Source organism: Callorhinchus milii, unplaced genomic scaffold (assembly GCF_018977255.1).
Source record: "Callorhinchus milii isolate IMCB2004 unplaced genomic scaffold, IMCB_Cmil_1.0 Scaffold3, whole genome shotgun sequence".
In the NCBI taxonomy this organism is placed as follows: domain Eukaryota; kingdom Metazoa; phylum Chordata; class Chondrichthyes; order Chimaeriformes; family Callorhinchidae; genus Callorhinchus; species Callorhinchus milii.
Window position 1 is genome coordinate 76,475,715 of NW_024704744.1, and position 17,661 is coordinate 76,493,375.

General features: G+C 43.4%; 1 protein-coding gene across 4 annotated transcripts in view; it reads right to left on the minus strand.

The window, feature by feature from the left end:
* Nucleotides 1–3,534: 3,534 nt before the first annotated feature.
* The window catches only part of tjap1 (tight junction associated protein 1 (peripheral)), a 68,395-nt gene continuing 54,268 nt past the window's right edge, over nucleotides 3,535–17,661 (minus strand). For 3 of the 4 annotated variants that reach the window (XM_007898237.2, XM_007898238.2, XM_042333236.1), the window contains 4 exons: nucleotides 14,474–14,540; nucleotides 9,402–9,509; nucleotides 7,489–7,572; nucleotides 3,535–4,982 (listed from right to left, as the gene is read on the minus strand). In XM_007898237.2, coding sequence (XP_007896428.1) covers nucleotides 3,648–4,982; nucleotides 7,489–7,572; nucleotides 9,402–9,509; nucleotides 14,474–14,540 — 1,594 coding nt within the window. In that variant the 3' untranslated portion in view covers nucleotides 3,535–3,647. The remainder of the gene's footprint in view (nucleotides 4,983–7,488; nucleotides 7,573–9,401; nucleotides 9,510–14,473; nucleotides 14,541–17,661) is intronic. The other variant, XM_042333234.1, reaches the window with a different exon arrangement.

Here is a 17,661-nt window from a genome sequence, read left to right on the forward strand (position 1 = left end):
ACGTCGGGAGAAACAGCAAAAAAAAAAACAGCAGCTGCACCAACCTCAAGAGGTCCAAATTCCACTCAGTCTTAGCCTTTAAGTCCATTTTGTCTTAAAATGTCTGATTTTAACTGGATTTTAAATAATAATCCTTGCATTTAATATGGTGCCTTATCAAGTTATTGAGACGTCTCAAAGCGCTTAACAGGGTATATTGTAAAATAGATTGACCATATTTTGTGGGCGAAACTTGGCAGCTGATTGTTCCAATAGCCGTAGATTGAGTGGCCAAATTATTTTTTTATGGAGGGGGGGGGAGGGATTATTACCCCCGGAAAGCGATCCACCAATCGACTAACAACTGGGCTAACAACAAAAGACAAGTTAACAAACAAAAAAAACAAAAATTACATTCTATAGCACCTTTCACGTTGGAAGGATGTCCCAAGGTGTGAGTTAATTTCTGCATCTAGCAGTTTCTGCCAACCTTTGCAATTGTAGAACCCTAGATTTATACTTCAGTCTAAACTTGTACTATTTTGGAGCTTTTGAAAGCTTGCAGGATTTAGAAAGTTCTTAAATTCAAGCTTAATTTGGGGGATCTTAAAAGAACCTACAGAAAACTAGATTATGCACACTTTGAATACCAAGAAAATAGAATAATTTCAGAGCCAGGTGTAATTTACCCCCAGTCAACAAACCCCATCACCCCAGGTCTGAACAACTCAATTCGAGCAGCCAACTACCACGTTTTCTTCTTTGGCTGCAAACCAGCCCTCAGGTCAAAATCTAGCTTTGTGAAAGAGTACTAAAATGAAAGTGAGGAAATGAAACCTGCTTACCGATATTGCAAGCTACAGAATTAAAAGGCACACTCATTAACCTATTTTACACTAGTCATTAACATTCCATTGGCTCCATTGCCCTCCGAACAAATCTTAACCCCTGAGTATACTTAGTACCAATTCCTGATGATTAAATCAGTACTCAAGGGTATTTCTGAATTGAGCAGCTCCAACACTTGTTAATGACCATCCATGGTGAGGGGGTGGAGACAGAAACAAAATGGCAGATCTTACAAGCAGCAGAGCAAGGATCAAATTGGCTTTGACTGTTCTGTCAGCCATGTCTGGCTGCCTGGGAAATCAAATAGATGAGATGGAAGTTTGTATCATTTCCTTGTGGCTTTGTCGATCTCCAGTAACCAACACATAACAAAATAAAAGTACTATTACCACATGTGCATTCCTGTCAGGGTCTCAGGTCCACTATCGATTGTCAGAGTCCTGAACTCTTGGTTTTAATGCTTTCACTCCAGTTCTACTTGGAGGTGGATTAAAGGGAATAAATTGGGCTGGATAGGCAGATTCCAGTACCATCTAATTATGTTAGTCAAATACAAAAAAAAACATTGCACCTTCTACTATTTCAAGAAAAAAAAGCTTCAGGAAACCCCAAGGTTTACAGTAGGAAAGAAAAATAGCTACAGCAGCAATATTCCTGATAAGTAACTATTAAACCAGGCCTATCTGAATCACAAGCACCAACAATTAGTTACACAACTAAGCAACAAGGGCAAAATGTTGTGAAGTAGAATCCAGCGTTAGTGCATCTGAAAATCCAGCATTAAATAACGTAGTGTCATCACCAACATAGAGGATTGTATATGAATCACATTACCAGCCACTGCACAGTGGCTGAAGAATGTATTTCGAGTGCATAAGCGGATCCAGCAATGGGAGAGGCAGCTCGCTCTGACTAGTCAAGCAGTTAGTGTTTACAACACTAAGGTTTACATACATTAATAAGAAAGGTGACACATCAACAACACACCTGGCGGTTTGATCATTTCACTCTGAAAGTGTTTGTTTAACCCCCAAATTCAGGATGTACCATTTAGATTTCAATAAAATGAAATGTTTTAAGACGTGGAAGACATGGGAATGCAACAGCAGCAATCTCTAAATAATCTGTGGAATCTCCTTCATGTAGCGGGGCCAAAGGGAACATTGCAAACAGCAATTGACAAATGTAAAATTTCTAGGTCTACTCCCCATTTCCACTTAATTTTACTGAACGCTTTGACAGCAATTAACTGTAGAAAGTAAAGTGTTGCTGATGCCTCAGAGGGTGTACCTGGTCAGTAGTTGAGTCATGCAGACCAGGTTATAGTGTCAGCAGATCTCAGCCGGGGCAACCATTGCTTTTAAGGCTCCTGAGGTAGCGAGGAGAAAATCATTCAGGGATCCAACAGCTAAATCACTATCTGGAACCCCCACTTACCCCTGCTGAGAAATTAGCTTGTGAATGACCAGAGAGGACAGGAACTCAGCTGTGATGTCCCGACACTCACTTGTTAAGTCTCATATACTTGAACAGCTGCTTTGGGAACAATGCTCCAGAAAGGAGTGATTTGTTTGGAGTGAGTGTGGAAGAAGAAGAAATAAAGAGGTAGAGAAAATGAAGTTGAGACATATCGAACACTTGGCCCTGAGCCCACACTATAGGAAGCTGACCCACCACCACTTGAATGGATGAGTAAAGCAGCAAGAGCTTTGGTAAACTAATCAGACACGGTTTGATTGCTCGGCCGGTACAGTCAGTCATAGGACAGACTGAGACACCGCAGGCAAACCAGCCGCAGTGACCTCTTTGTTAACACTAGACTTCAGATATGTAATTCTCCAACAGCGGAGCAGCGCCTTGACCTCACTACATTTGCTTCCAGATGTTAACAGTTTATATTCACACTACTGCTCAGATTAAAGCTGTGGGCACCTCTCCAGTCACTGCTGGAGACCAGTGCCCTCAATGCAGGAGGGATTCAAAATCTCATCGCTGCAGGCTGAGATAGAACCCATCTCCACTCAGTGACTGGTCGCGTAAAGATTTTATATATATTTAAAATATTTACGATTTGGTCCCTTCCTCCAGTTACTGACTAAAAGCCTGCTCATGTCAACAGACATGCTTGCCATACACACATGTGCACAATGGCTGAAAAGGATGAGTAATTATATACTTGAAATATAAAAATTAGAGGAAAAAGATGAAACCACTAACGGCTTGTTGGAGAGAGGCTGAAACAAATAGGTTACAAAGGTGGTTGCATTCTCTGCTAGGTTAAAGTAAGGCCAATGTCAGCAATGTCTTCGCTATATTATCAGGTGACATTAAATCTACAGTATTACCACAGCAGCACAGGAAGGGAGCTGCAGCCAAATAGTTCACAGAGCAGGTCACTCATATTGTTTCTCACAGCGGGCAAGTGGGACAAAAGGACACACACACACACAAGCACATACAGACTCACAGAGGCACAGACACTGCCCAGAATATTAGCCATCATCCATGATGGATTCTGCCTTCTACAACCTGCTGATTTTTTTCAACAATGATTTTTGTTCATACAAAAGTTTTCTTAGAAAATACTGAAGTTGAGTTTGCACCCAGGATCAGCTAAACTACCCAAAGTTGTTTAGTTTTTGCCCAGATTTATGCAAATTTCTACGAACAATTTGCAATTTCCCTCCCCCCCCCCCCCACACACACACACACAACAAAATGTTAAAAAGGATTTCTTTTTTTGCTGTGGCTGACAGTTTTGCATTGTAGCAGCTTTCACTGCCTGTGAACACAGGGTTAGTGTTGAAGTTCTTCTTGCTCTAGTCCAGGAGTGTTCCCTGTTCCTGCGCTCTTGTTAAGCTATCCTTTCGCAGCAAGTGATGGACTCCCATCCTCTTGGGGCTCTTCTGCTGACGTCCCACCAGGATAGCTGATGGCTTGTCCTCGATTTCCACAAGCTCCTCAGGCTCCGTGCTGTGGCTTTCCTGCAGTTGGACGTGCCGCTCCTCAGCCGAGCTGCCTCCAGAGCCCACCTCCACGTACTCCTTGTGTTTCTGTGGGGAGCTGGAGCTGGGCTGGCTGACTGGTTGATTCCCACTCGCTGTGTGCAACAGTAGTTGCTCCCCCTCCTCAAGTGAGAACTCTGCACCGTAATCAGTCATTAACCTCCCTCTGCGAACTTTGGACTCAGTGCTGTCTGTGTCCAGGCTGGAATCCCGACTGGCTGTCCAGCTGTAACTGTGCCCAGACTCCTCTCCGTCAGAGTAGAGTAGCTGCCGCTCACTGCCTCCATCCATCCTGCTGTCCAGGCTGTTCTGCAGCTGCCTGGCCGTCTCACTGCTGAAGGAGGTCCGGTGGGCGATGACCCTTTCGGACGTTGGCGCCACCTTCTCAACAAACATGCGTTGCCAGTTGGCCATCAAGTCTTCCTCCGAACTGGTGGAGCTGGCAAACGCGCTGGGGACTTGCGGGGGGCTGCTGAAGGGACTGGACTGAGTGGACCGCAGCTCATTCCCAGAACATTTGGGAGTGCCTGGCTTTGGAGACTGTGGAAGGTGCTTGCTGGATACCTGCGCCGACCTCCTGCCATCTGATGAAGGGCTGTTGGGTACAGTTCGATGGCGCTCAAATCCATCTTCCTCCCCCTGGACCAGGCTGAGCGATATGGCTTGCCTGGTGGCATACGTGCAGTTCGGCAATGGGCTGTTCTTTGGTATTTTCACCTTGTCGTCAGAAGAGAACTCAATGACTGCTTTGCGCCCAGGGAAGAGGTTCTGCGGTGGCGTGGGATAAGGGTTCAGCCTTTCGAAGGTGGCAGTTTCATCTGGCGCACCGTCTGTACTGTTCTGCCTCTTGCACACTCCATTGGGCGGTTTTCCTGTCTCCTGCTCCCCTTCTTTCCCTGAACCCCTGCCCCCATTCGTGTTCCCACTCATGTCCACATGGACAAAGACATCCTCTGCCATGGGCTGATTGCCACTGCTCGACTGGGCAGAGTTCAGGATTAGCGGCTCCGGTTTCTCCAAGACTCTGGCGATGACTGACGTTGGAACAACATCCGAGGGCACGAGTAATGGCGATGACTCCTTCTCAGACTGGAGCTCAGTGCTGCTCTCCATGTGCTTGTTCACCATTTCCTGAAGTACATATGGAAGCTGTGAAGAAAGAGATAAAACATGAATCTCAAGATCAAATCTATTTATTTAGCCAAAAATAACATAATCCTTGGATTTGATAATAGTGCCTAAAATGTCTAAAAGTGCTTCATCCTTAATTACTGTCAAATGTAGGGAAACTTAGCAGCCAATTTATCGCAGCATTCTTCTACGTCTGCAGAAACACTATTTCAGTAAGCAAGTAGCAAATGTATGGAACAGGCTCCCTAGGGATTCTAAGGCTAAATGTTGATTCTTTTAAAAATAATTATAGATTTATTTTAGGAAATAATATCTTGGAATACAGTATATAGTTTGGGACATGATGTGCATGTAACTGCCAGGATGGTGAAAGGCAGACTTGGGCTTCTTTCATCTAGCATTTTTTATGTTCTAATTTTCTTAATAGTGTGCAAGATCTTTAATCTAACATCCATCTGAAGAAGTAGAACCTTAAATCAATGTTTCATTTGAAGGACGGCACCTCTGATAATGCAGTATTGCACTGAATGTCATCCTAAGACTGTGAGCTCAAAGTCCTGACAGGTGCTTGAATCCAGAACTCGCCTATAATCTGTGAGAAAGGCATTGAGGTCACTTTAGTGATACATTCTATATTTATTACATTGCGTGATCCCTAGATGTGCTGGAGGCTGTCTCCGTCCCTGACTGACCAGTTGGTAATGATGAGGTTTGTGAATCTGGGCAGCATTGAAATTCCAGCTCACAGTATTCTGTGAATCAGACTTCACTCACACTGTGATTTAGGATGCCATTGGAGAAGGGAGGATGGAGAAACCCACCACCTACACATCCAAGTCCTTTACTGTGAATATTGAATATAAATCAAACTGATTCCCATTGTCCATGCACACGGCTCAGAGAGACAGAGGCTGCCAACGGCCAGCGAGCTGCTATTCTGACAGGAATGGGGTGCGTGACCCAGGGTAAAGTCCCAGATATTCAGCTGGTTCTAAAAAATAATCAAGTAGTACAAAGCCTAAATGCAGTGGAAGATCAATATTGACAGCTGGAAAATTAGTTTGGGGAATTTGCGAATGCACAAGTCTGATTCGTAGCCTAAAAAATCTATTGAACTAGTAGCTAATTACACAAGCTCTGCTCCCCCAGGCATCAGGAAATCCAGATCAATTCAGAACTTTCATATCTCAGTGGTCGAGCTAATTAACATTATAATAAAAAAATCCCAGATATTTGTAACTAAAAATTACAACTATTTATTAATCTTTCACATCAGGATTCAGGTAGCTTTAAATCCACATTTTATTCTCTATCACAACGGCAAATTAACAAGAAATCTTTGATTAAAAAAAAGGTCCTTCAGCCCATTTATACCTACCCTCCCAGGAATACCTACCCTTTTATCTTCCCATTAAAACAGCAAGCAATTTCTTAAATGATTCCTAGAGTCCTGGCCTCGACCACCCTTCCTAGCAACCCAGCTGTGAAACACCCTCTGGGTAAAGAAACACTTCCTGGTATCCATCTCAATATTGCCCTTTACATCCATGAACCTATACCCACTTATCCTTCTGCCTTAATATATCTTAAAAGTATTGTTCTACATTTACTTTCTCAATCCCATTTCACTGTAGACCCCGGTGAGAAATATTGTTGCTTTCCTCTCCTCTGTACTCTCTCTCTAGGCTCTGGTTGACCATTTTATGTCATTTCATCTGGCCTTCAGCTGGAAACAACAACTTACATTTATATAGCACCCCTCACTCAGGGTAGCATCCCTGAGTGCTTGACAGTGGCTTAGCACGATGCCAAGCTGCGGGGGAAACCACCAAAGTAAGGTGCAAATTCCAAATTGGTCAGTGAGTATAGCTTCGACTGAAGATCAGGCAGACTATCCTCTCCCGAGAATTGCATTTCAGTTCCACGAGATATCGCAGAGCCCAGTGAAGAGATGATGAAAGTCAAAAGTAAAGTGTGCTTAGTTCTTGCAAAGTCAAAGACTTTGAAGATTTCAATTGAAATTAAAGAAGAATGTAAGAATAATCCTTGCATTTGACAATGATACAATGCCTATAATGCTGAACTGTCTCCAAGAACAATACCTCACATGTAACTGCAGTCAAATGTAGTGACTGTGCATTTGTAATTGAATGCAGGAGACAATATGCACAAAGCAAGCTCCCACACACAGCCATTGACATGAGTTGGAGGACTGTGGGGTAGGACTCCAGGAGAAACTTCCTTCTCTTTTCCAATAGTGTCAAGAGATCTTTACCATTAATCTACATCTCTGACAATGTAGCCAGGATGACACGGTACCTGACTATGGTGTCAACCTGGACTGTGAGCTCGAACGTCCAGATTGGGGTCTGAACTCACAAACATTTGACCTAGAGGTGCGAGTGCTACTGACTGAGACAAGATGATACTCTGTAGCTGCAAAAAATGTATGTTGATTATTCAGAAACCAGACAAAGTGAAAAACTTCTGTTCCGATATGCTTCCTTAAGGCCAGGGTACTTACATCTGAGAACTTGTGGTTCCTGAAGTGAGATTTGTTGCACTTCAGTAGCTGAACAGCAAGGTTACAGTCCTGTCGATAACGCTCCTGAGAAGAAAATAATAGGAATTAAAAGCTGTAAACTGACTCTTCCTACAAACAGGTTCCCACTCAGTGCAGATCACCTCCTCTAAGGTGATGTAGCTAAATATCAAATGTTGAATTTCTCCCCCTTTGCTACCTTGCTAATAATAATAATTCTTGCATTTGATATAGCGCCTTATCACATCATTGAGACGTCTCAAAGTGCTTCACAGAATATCCTGTTGAGTTAATTGACTGTGCATTTTGTGGGCGAAACACTGCAGCCAATTGGGCATAGTTGTGTCCCGTAAACAGTTGTATATTGAGTGAACATTTTTTTAATAAAATAATTATTACCCCCCCAGAAAGCGATCCGCCAATCGATTAACAACTGGGTTCCTACTTACTGCTGGGTAAACAGAGGCAACACACTCATCCTATTTATAAAACTCAGGGTTGGATTAGCTTTCTTCGTACCTTTATTCATCTCGCTTCCAAATTTTAAGCGTTCATGAATGCTAATCCTCCACTCTTGTCTCTCTACAGCTGTCCTTTTAAAATTTTACGATTTAGTATATAGTTTGTCTCCATAGTCCTCCCCTTTCTTCCTCCTAAAATGTATACCAATACTGGTGTTAAACTGAAACCTGCTGAAGCCTCGCCAGACACTGCTTGCAAACCCTATTCCACAAATACATCATGCAATTGGCAGCAGGCACAATTGTCACAATTCTACAGTACATCCAAAGGCACTGGTAACATTAGCCCACCCCCAACAAAAGGAAACTCCAGCATGTTTGCATGTGGTCATGCCACTTAGAGACAACTGAAAAAATAATCTTTAACATTTGATATAGCACTTATATTGAAACATTTACTACTTCACGGTAATTACTGTCAAGTGTGACGACTATGTATTTGCAGACGAACATTGACGCATGGCAAGACCCACAAATAGCTACAAGTGAATGACAAATGTATCTGAAGGCTCGTTGGCCAGGCCACTGAGATCCCTTATGTTTCAATAGTGTCATAAGATCTTTAACTTCTACCTGGACACACAGATGAGGCCTCAGCTTAACATCTCATCCAAAGTACAGCACCTCCAAAAATGCAATGCTCCCCTAGTACTGCACTTAAGTGCCAGGCTGGACTGAGCTCAAAGTCCTTATTTGAGGCTTGTACCCATAACCGTATAATCTAGAGGTTAGAGCAGTACCAACTGAGTGAACCTGAGACCTGATACATAAAAATTAGTCATTTAGAAGTTATGGAAAATTATTATAAAGATTCATGAAAAAAATCATAGAATAGAATCCAACATCTACCCTGCCAAGCCACACGGGGAACTGAGAGAACTATGATTTATCTCACTTTGTTTAGTGATTTAAAGGGGTACTATAAAGAAAATGGATTCACACATTCTCTGCTTGATAATTCTCGGATATAGAGTAAATCTTTTTGGCTGTATCACTCACTGTAAGTGAGCTGTGAAAAATGAAAAGAAAATTCATTCCTCCAACAATATTAAACATTTGACAGATTGGCACCTTGTCATACAAAATGGATATGGCCTGCTCAAGACCCATCAATAAATTGGGATTTCATGATCAGACATAACTATATATTCCACTGAGCCTATCGATTTTCAAATCAATGTGATACTTTAATGCTGATATTCAACCAACACACACACAAAAAAAAGCATCCAGAGATAGGGAAAAAGCTACGGCATTGAAAGATCAAGTAACGTACTGGATTTAACTATGGATGTTAGAGCTCCTTAAATCGCTGAACACATGACCCTTTCTTCTCAGAAATTGCGGTCTCTCTGCATGAGCTGTCTTACTTACGTTCAATTCTTCCAGTCTGTCAATGGTTGTTTTTGCATCCAGCAACTTGTTTGTCAGTTCCACAATCTCCCAATCCAGAGTCTTCTTATCCATCTCGGCTTTTTTAATCTAAAAAAATGAAAAGAGAGGTTACACATTTGCACTGAACATCCAGGTGCCTTATAATAAGGGAAAGGAATGGACAACAAAGGGAAGTGTAGCATTATTGGACAATCTTGCTCAGGCAAGACACAAGGTTGCAATGTGTGGGACAATGGTTACTGAAATGCAGTTACGGTGCTCTTCTCAGACTCAAGTGAGGAGAGGGTGCATGCTAGGATAACATATCGAGAGTTCTGTACTGCATCAGAGCCTTATAACAGATCAGACAGGAACTGAAAACAAGTAGAGAAACTTTGCACCCACAGCACAGTCATTCCACTAGAGGAGCAGAAGTGCAATAAAAGAAAAGTTTCAAATAGACTCACAGTAAAAACAACACAGTACCCAGCAAGACCTTTGTTAACCAAGTATAGTATGATGCAGAACAGCACTGGGAACAGAGACTGTAAAGAATCAAAGCAGCAAATATGCTTTATTTGGGGAGGTAAGGAGGGAGAAAAAGAAGAGTGGGGTTAGGAAGAATGGGTTCTTGGTTTATGCAATGACGGAGGAAAATAATGGCACTGCTGCACCATTTGGAGTTCAAGTGCATCTACTGCGTTGTCTCCAAGCTACCCCCAAGTAACACGTTTTGTAACTAACCTTTTGCTATTTTACTGCACTAATTGCTTCATCAGTCACACTCACCCTATTGTTCCCAGTCAAGAGCTGTGGAAACAGTGCGTCACTTTACCTTCCCAGCCAGCAGCTGGGAAGCTGTTTAGTGTCTCACTGGATCACATTGTACAAAAGTTGGAGGGGTGGATTCATAACAGTTGTTCCTACCTGTCTGTCAGTGCTGCATCTCACAAGGGTGCAGATCAGTACTGATTAGAGGTATTACTGATCGGCACAAAAGGCACTTGTGAGATGCAGGAAACAGCCCGAAGCCAGGCACCATTAGCTGTTAGCTAATTTCCTCAGACATTTTGGGTTCAGTCTTGAGATGTTAACAGCATCTTGAAGACTCAGGAATGCTATCAATTCACTGCCCTATTGGAGCATGCAGTACTTTTTTTGATCAAGTGCTATGATAGCCTCATAATAAGTGAAATAGATAACTGTCTTTCCTCCTCCCCCAACTCATCCTCACATTTCCCCTCACATACTCAATGCAAAAAACACTGTCCTGTAATCTAGTATCATACTTCATGCTCACCAAAGCAGGCTGGCGTATCCACTATGTCTTGCAAACCAATTTGCAATATTTCAGTTGAACCTTTCCAGCTTACACTTGGGTAACTTTAAGTCGAATGTTCTGATTCTAATAATTTTTTGAAGCCTTTACATTTTCAGATACTTTAATCTGTTCCATTTTTCAGATCTACAGAATATGGAAGCTATGTTTTTGATGTGAAGCAATGTTAATCTAGCCAAGAAATGAAAATGCAGGAAAACTGGAGGAACACATTTGTGAAGGTTATTGGCGCATTTGAAAATAATGGGTAAGAAGATTACTGAAAAGTTACAAATTTAGTAACAATTTAATTGCAGTCTCATAGCCAGTGCTCTGATACCCTCCTACCCCTTTTATTATCAAGTATCTCACAGCACAATGGCATTACGCCCTGTGCAGATTGAGATTTCAGCTCCTGTTCTTTGGTGTCCTCATTCTCCCAAAGAAACATTGAGTATCCAAAGTTAGCCACTGGTCTTAGCTAGAGGAAAATGGTATTGAGATGAGAAGCTACAGTGGGAGAGAGGGTTTACGTGAGGAGGGTGGAGGGGGGGGGGGGGGGATTTACAGAGAATAAAGATTGGGAATAGAATGAAAGCATACGCCAAGTACCTGAAAGCTCTCTGCTAGCAAACTGAACCCGTCTTAGATCAATTGAGATAAGTTTGACAGATGCATGAACAGTCTCGTTAATTCCAATATGAAGTCCTGTATAACTGTACCATGAATTTTCCAATCAACGTTGGATAGAGCTGCACCCAAGAACTGCTTTACATGTACTGTGCCGCTAAATAAATCCACAAGGTACTTCCTGATGCACGAACAGTAATCCATCTCTTATTGAAGCCCCAGTGTAATGGGACATCCATGGTGAATTCCTGAGAGTTAACTATTAGAATTGGGTGGGAAGCATTTCAGCTTATTTGTCTCCTTTCCATAGATTATAAAAAACAGGATCAGAGGCAAATGACTGCTATAAAACTTAAGACATACCCTATGCTGTGTACATTTGTTGCCCAGTGGTCACTCAGCATAGACTTTTCACTTGTGGGGACCGAGCAGAGAGCTGCAGAGGGGAGCTAGCACCAGCAGACATAATGGGCTGAATGTTTTGTAAACCTTCTACGATTTCTCTCTGTGACTTGGCAAGTATTCAATGCCAGGTCAATGGGAGGATGATATCCTCCAACAGGTGGGAGTTAAGGCACCAATGTTTGCCCTTTTACTGCTTTGGAGTACAACAACAAATTACATTTGTATTGGGCCTTGCATGTCAGGAGGATGTCCCAAGGCACTGGACAGTCAGGGATCCGCAACCTGGTGGTTCGGATCAGGAGAGGTGGAGGGCGGGGAGGGTAGGAGGGTTACTGAAGGCACATTGAGGAAGAGGGTCTTGAGACTGACTTGAAGGAGGCAAGGAAGGGGGCAAGGCAGAGAGACCGTGGGAAGGAGTTCCAAAGGGTAGGAGCAGCGAGGCTGAAGGCCTGACCGCCAATGGTGGTGTGGGCAAGACGGGGGACGTGATTCAGGTCGGAGCCCGCTGAGAGGAGGGAGGGGAAGGTTGGTAGGGGGTTAGGTGGTCACAGAGGTAGGTAGGAGCAAGGCCATGGAGGGCTTTGAAGGTGAGGACCAGGATCTTGAACTGTATCCTCTGAGTGATGGGGAGCCAGTGGAGCCGGGCGAGGATGGGAGTAGTCTTCAATTGAGCCAAGGCAGCGGGAACTGATGATCAAGTTAATGATACCCATTGGGTGATGTTCAGTGAAATTACTGTACTTTAGTCTTATTCCTTGTCCTGCCAGATTGAACGAACAGCACAAAAAATGTCAAACTCAACACTTATTCATTCTCAACAGCCAATCGGTTAAAGAACAAGAAACAGAACCATCAGATTGCACAAATACACAGTTAGCCAAGTGGTACTGAATCACAGACCTGGTAGTTAATTCTCTAACCTAACCCAACAGTTTCACTCAATTGCTTTACAGACACATGCAATCTGAACATACATCAAAACCGCCCAATGGAATGAGCCATCCATTTTATCCCACTAAATGACTAGGATCTACAGAAAGATATGGAACAGATAGCTAGAGATGTCAGGACATTGTTTATACTTATTTAATAAGGAAATCCCCTCTTAATCGTACAATGTCACTGAACAGGAGATTTCCTGGAAATATAATGAATTCTTCATGTTAGAGATTTCACTGCTCACAATTCTAACAGTATTTAGATTAAATCGGGGCAGTGTATGATTCAGAGGTGGCTGGATAGAAACTCAGTCTGATTTAAGCTTCAACAATTGTGTGTATTTTTTGCAATCGGGAATTCCAGTAACTAGAGGGTTAGCAGTGGCAAGTGTAAAGTTGGAGATTTATTAATCATTGAATAGCATCACTAATTGTTATGCTTTTAAGTCAGAAATGCTCGACTTTTCCTGATATCTCTATTAATAGTTCTAAAGCACAGAAATGCAGAAAAGAAAGACGCAACTGCATAGATCCAGCTTTGGCTGATAGAGGCCTGACACACCAGCGGCAACGATGGCAGCATGAGGAGAAAAAGAGAACACACATGAGTGGTACGGCAATGAAAAGTGAAAGTTACTGTGCAAACACACACTAGTGATCAACTGGTACATATATACCCACTGTGAAATTGCATTTCTGCTCCACGCAGACAACCCTGTTAACAGATATGTTCCACTGGTAGGAGGTAAGTAGGTGGATTGTAAGGGGAGGAAAAGAACTGTAGTTGCCACTTACATACTGACCTAAAGTATCTGGTGTTAAATTAGCTGCAACAATCACCTGGATACCCAGGGAAGGTTTTGATATCAGTTTCAAATAGTAAATACTGTGGATGTCCACTGATACCCTCACAATGGGTTTTTTTCTGCGCTGGTTATGACTAGTAAAATGGATAGTACCGAACAAAGATTGGTACGTTTTGGATATACTATAATGAATGTACAAGTACATCCTGGGATCAGATATACATTTGCAATAATCATCTGATGTAACCAATATAGGAGAACGGCGAAGGTCTCTGAGTGATGAAGCTCTAGAGGTCTGAATTTCCACCTAGACTGTAAACTATTTAATTGGAAGCCAAAAATGCAGAACACCCGCTTTCAAATTAAGACTGAATTTAAGAATTTGACAATCTCTCGTCATCTTAATTTTTAAGATAAAATGGTTTGATCTGCTAGGATAAAGTGGAATTTGGGCCTCAGATTCCAGAGGTCCAAATTTATTTACAGAATTATATTATACATATATAAATATACGTAGTGAATGTGGGCATATGATCTGATTTCCCTCAATATTAAGATCATATCTGTAGAAGATTCAATGACTTACATAATTGAAAGACTTACATAAACTCAACTGCTAAATTGGTTAGCTTGTCAGCTCCCCCTTGTCTACCCGCTATTGATTTCATTGGGATGAGATGGACATTAATACCAGTCGATCACTACTGGACAAAATGCTATCAAAGAAAAGAGAATCCAGGTAACCGTGTAAGAACTGGAGTGGTATTTATCACTGAAGAACTCATTTTATTCACAAGATAAAATTCTTAACAGTTTATAGTGAATGCTATGATATCTAAAGACAAAGCAGAGTATGGATGGTGAAAGTGTTGAAGGATAAGCTCATTTGGTACTTTAATGGACTGTACATTATAATAACCTGCACCCTGTAAGAATGAAATGCAATGATCACCATTCAATAAGGTGGTCACTCACCAGAGCGTGAAGTTTATCCTCTAGGTCCTGATTTGTTCGTTGTGACGCAGTGTAACTGTTCTGTAATCTACATGGGGAGGAAGAGAGAAAAAAAATGGTGAATACAACTATCGCTAAAAGTTACTGGGCCAAGAACAGAATGAGTACAACCTGCAAGCAATTCAAACACAATGTGCATTAATATTGATAAGTCAGTATATAAAAAAACTTGCTTTATATAGTGCCTTTCATGTAGGGTAATGTCTCGGAGTGCTTCACAGAGACGGATTTGGATGCAAAATATGGGAGGAAGGGTTGAGGTGGGGGATGAGGGGGTGGGCAGGGAAGACAAACAAGGCAGGGGGTAGAAGCAGGGAGCTCCAGGGGTTGGGACATAGCCGCTGAAGGCTTGGCCACTTAGAGGGGATGGAGAACTGAGTTTGCTAAACGGATGAGGAAATGGAAGTGACAAAAGGATGTGCTTAGTACATGAAAGGATTTATAAATGAGGGTGAGGACCTTGAAATTGATCCATGGGAAGACAGGATGCAAGTGGAGCCTGGTAAGGGTGATGTACATGTGGAACTTGATATGAGAGTAGTCAGCGTGTATACGTGGAAGCTAATCCTGTGTTTGTGGATAATATCTTTAAGGAGAATATACATAAGGGGAAAAAAAGGACAGACAATGGAGCCGTGAGGTACTTCACAGGTGACTGTACAAGGGCCAGAGGAGACACTATTAAAAGTTATGGTACATTATACACAAGAAAATTGAAAACCCTGGGAATGTTAGTGAATCAACTACACAGCTGGGCAAGGCCTTCACCAACATGTACCTGGGGATATTAAATGCCAGATTATCAAGTCACATGGGGAAATTAGCTCAAAATCCGGGCTAATAAAAGAGGCAGAGGGCTGGGAAGAATAGGATGTCAAAAGTGCCAACCTTCAGATGAGAAGGTTAAACTGAGGACCCGTCTACAAAATAACAATCCTTGCATTTCATACAGTGCCTTATGTTGTTGAGATATCTCAAAATGCTTCATGAGATTTTATTATGAAGTGCAATGATGGTGTATATTTGTAGGCAAATGCGGTAGCCAATTTGCACACAGCAATGCTGCACAAACAGCTATAAAATGAGTGACCAATTTTATTTAGGGATTGTTGGCCGGGACACCGGAAGAATCTCCCTTCTCTTTTCAAACAGTGCCATGGGATATTTAACGTCCACCTGAATAGGCAGATGGAACTCAGTTTACCGCGAGGTCAGATGTGAGCGGCAAGGTTGGAGCGGCCAGAGCAGAGGCCACAGGTGAGCCAACGATTATCGACCAACGAGGGGCCTCAGCCGCAGATGAGGCAATAACCGCCGCGGGGGCCTAAGGGTTGGTGTTCCAGGCAAGGAGGTTCCAGGTGTGGAGATGCCATTTCAAAATCTCCCGCCTGGACCAATGGCCAAAACTGCCTTTGTGAAGTAACTTCTAGTTGTCATTTTTCAAACCCTCCAGACAAAGTACTCCTGTTTGTTTCTTCTATCTATTACCAGGTCAGGCAACCTGGTAAATAACACTATGAGTGCCCTCCTCCCTCTCTCCCCACTGCACTGTCTCCTCTAGCCTCTCTCAACCGCCATGCCTGCCAGTTGCCAATTCCCCGCTAAATGCCTTGCTCCCGGTCTCCGCCTGCGTGTTTTGGATGCCACCCTGCCCCACCCCGAAAATGTTCCCCCTTCTACTCCCCGCACTCCACTACTCCCAAACAGTGCCTCTCCCACCACCCTCCTCGCCTTCTCTCTCTCCTGGACCCCATCACTGCCTCCCTCTGCTCCAGCTTGGGCATCCTTCACCAGGCCCATTGTGGCTCTCAGCAATGGTTATCCCAAAGCAGCCTCCCCAACTGCCCCACTCTCCTGTACCATCCCTCTCTCTCCTTCAAAATCCTCATTATTTATCCTCCTCCCAAACGGTCTGGTTCCTTCATCCCTGACATTTCCTGCCTCCTCTCAGCCCTCTCTGCCTCTGCACTGAACACTTAATTATAATGGGTAATTTCAACCTTCACCTAACTCCCCTTGCCCCAACTCTTCTGACTTCACTGCCCTCTTCTCCTCATTAAACCTCACCCTCCACATAAACTCCCTAACTCACAACTGTGGCAACCTCCTCAACCTTGTTATCACTCACGGCCTTGACATCCCCGATCTGTCCATCACAGACATGGGATAAACTTCCACATGTATAAGGATGACACCCAAATCTACTTCTCCTCCAGCTGCCCCTCCATGTCCACTGATGTTCTCCCATCTTGTCTGGCGGACATCAGGGCCCGGAGGAGCGAAAACTTCCTACAATTAAATGTTGACATGACGGAAAACATATTCATTGGCTCCTGTCAATGTCTTCTATCCTGCGGCTCTGACCTCTTCAATCTCCCTGGCCTATCCCTCAGACTTATCGAAACAGTGCACAACCTAGGCATCATATTCAACCCACAGCTGTCCTTCCTTCCCCACATCCGGTCCCTGACCAGGATCGCCTTCCTCCACCTCCACCACATTATCCGCCTCCCACTGGACCTCACCTCAGACTCAGCTGAAACACTTGTCCATGCGTTTGTCACCTTCCGACGACTTTTCAAATGCCCTCTTCACCGGTCTCCCTAGCTCCACCATGCACAAGATCCAGCGGATCGAAAACTACGCCGCCCGCATGTTCGCCTGCACTAAATTCCGTACTCCCATCACACCAGTTCTAGCCAGGCTCCACTGGCTCTCTATCGCTGAACGGATCGATTTCAAGATCCTCACACTCATTTTCAAATCCCTTCATGCCCTGGCACCTCCCTACCTCTCTGACATTCTTAGCCCCAATCCACTGCCTCCGCTTGACTGGCTCCGGCCTTCTGCACATCCCTCATGTCCTCCATTCCATCATTCGCGACCACAGTTACAGCCACTACGCCCCGAAACTCTGGAACACTTTTCCTCAATCCCTCCGCCTTGCCCCATCCTTCCCCATCTTCAGGTCATGCCTGAAGATCTTCCTCTTCAATTGAGTCTAAGATCACCTCCGCACACCTCCCAGCTCGGTGCTCCACCACTGTCAAGCGCTCTGGGATGTTACCCTGCACGAGGGGCACTATATCAATGCAAGTTGTTGTTGTTGTAGTAAATTTGTATTACATTGTACTCCTGCTCATACTCTT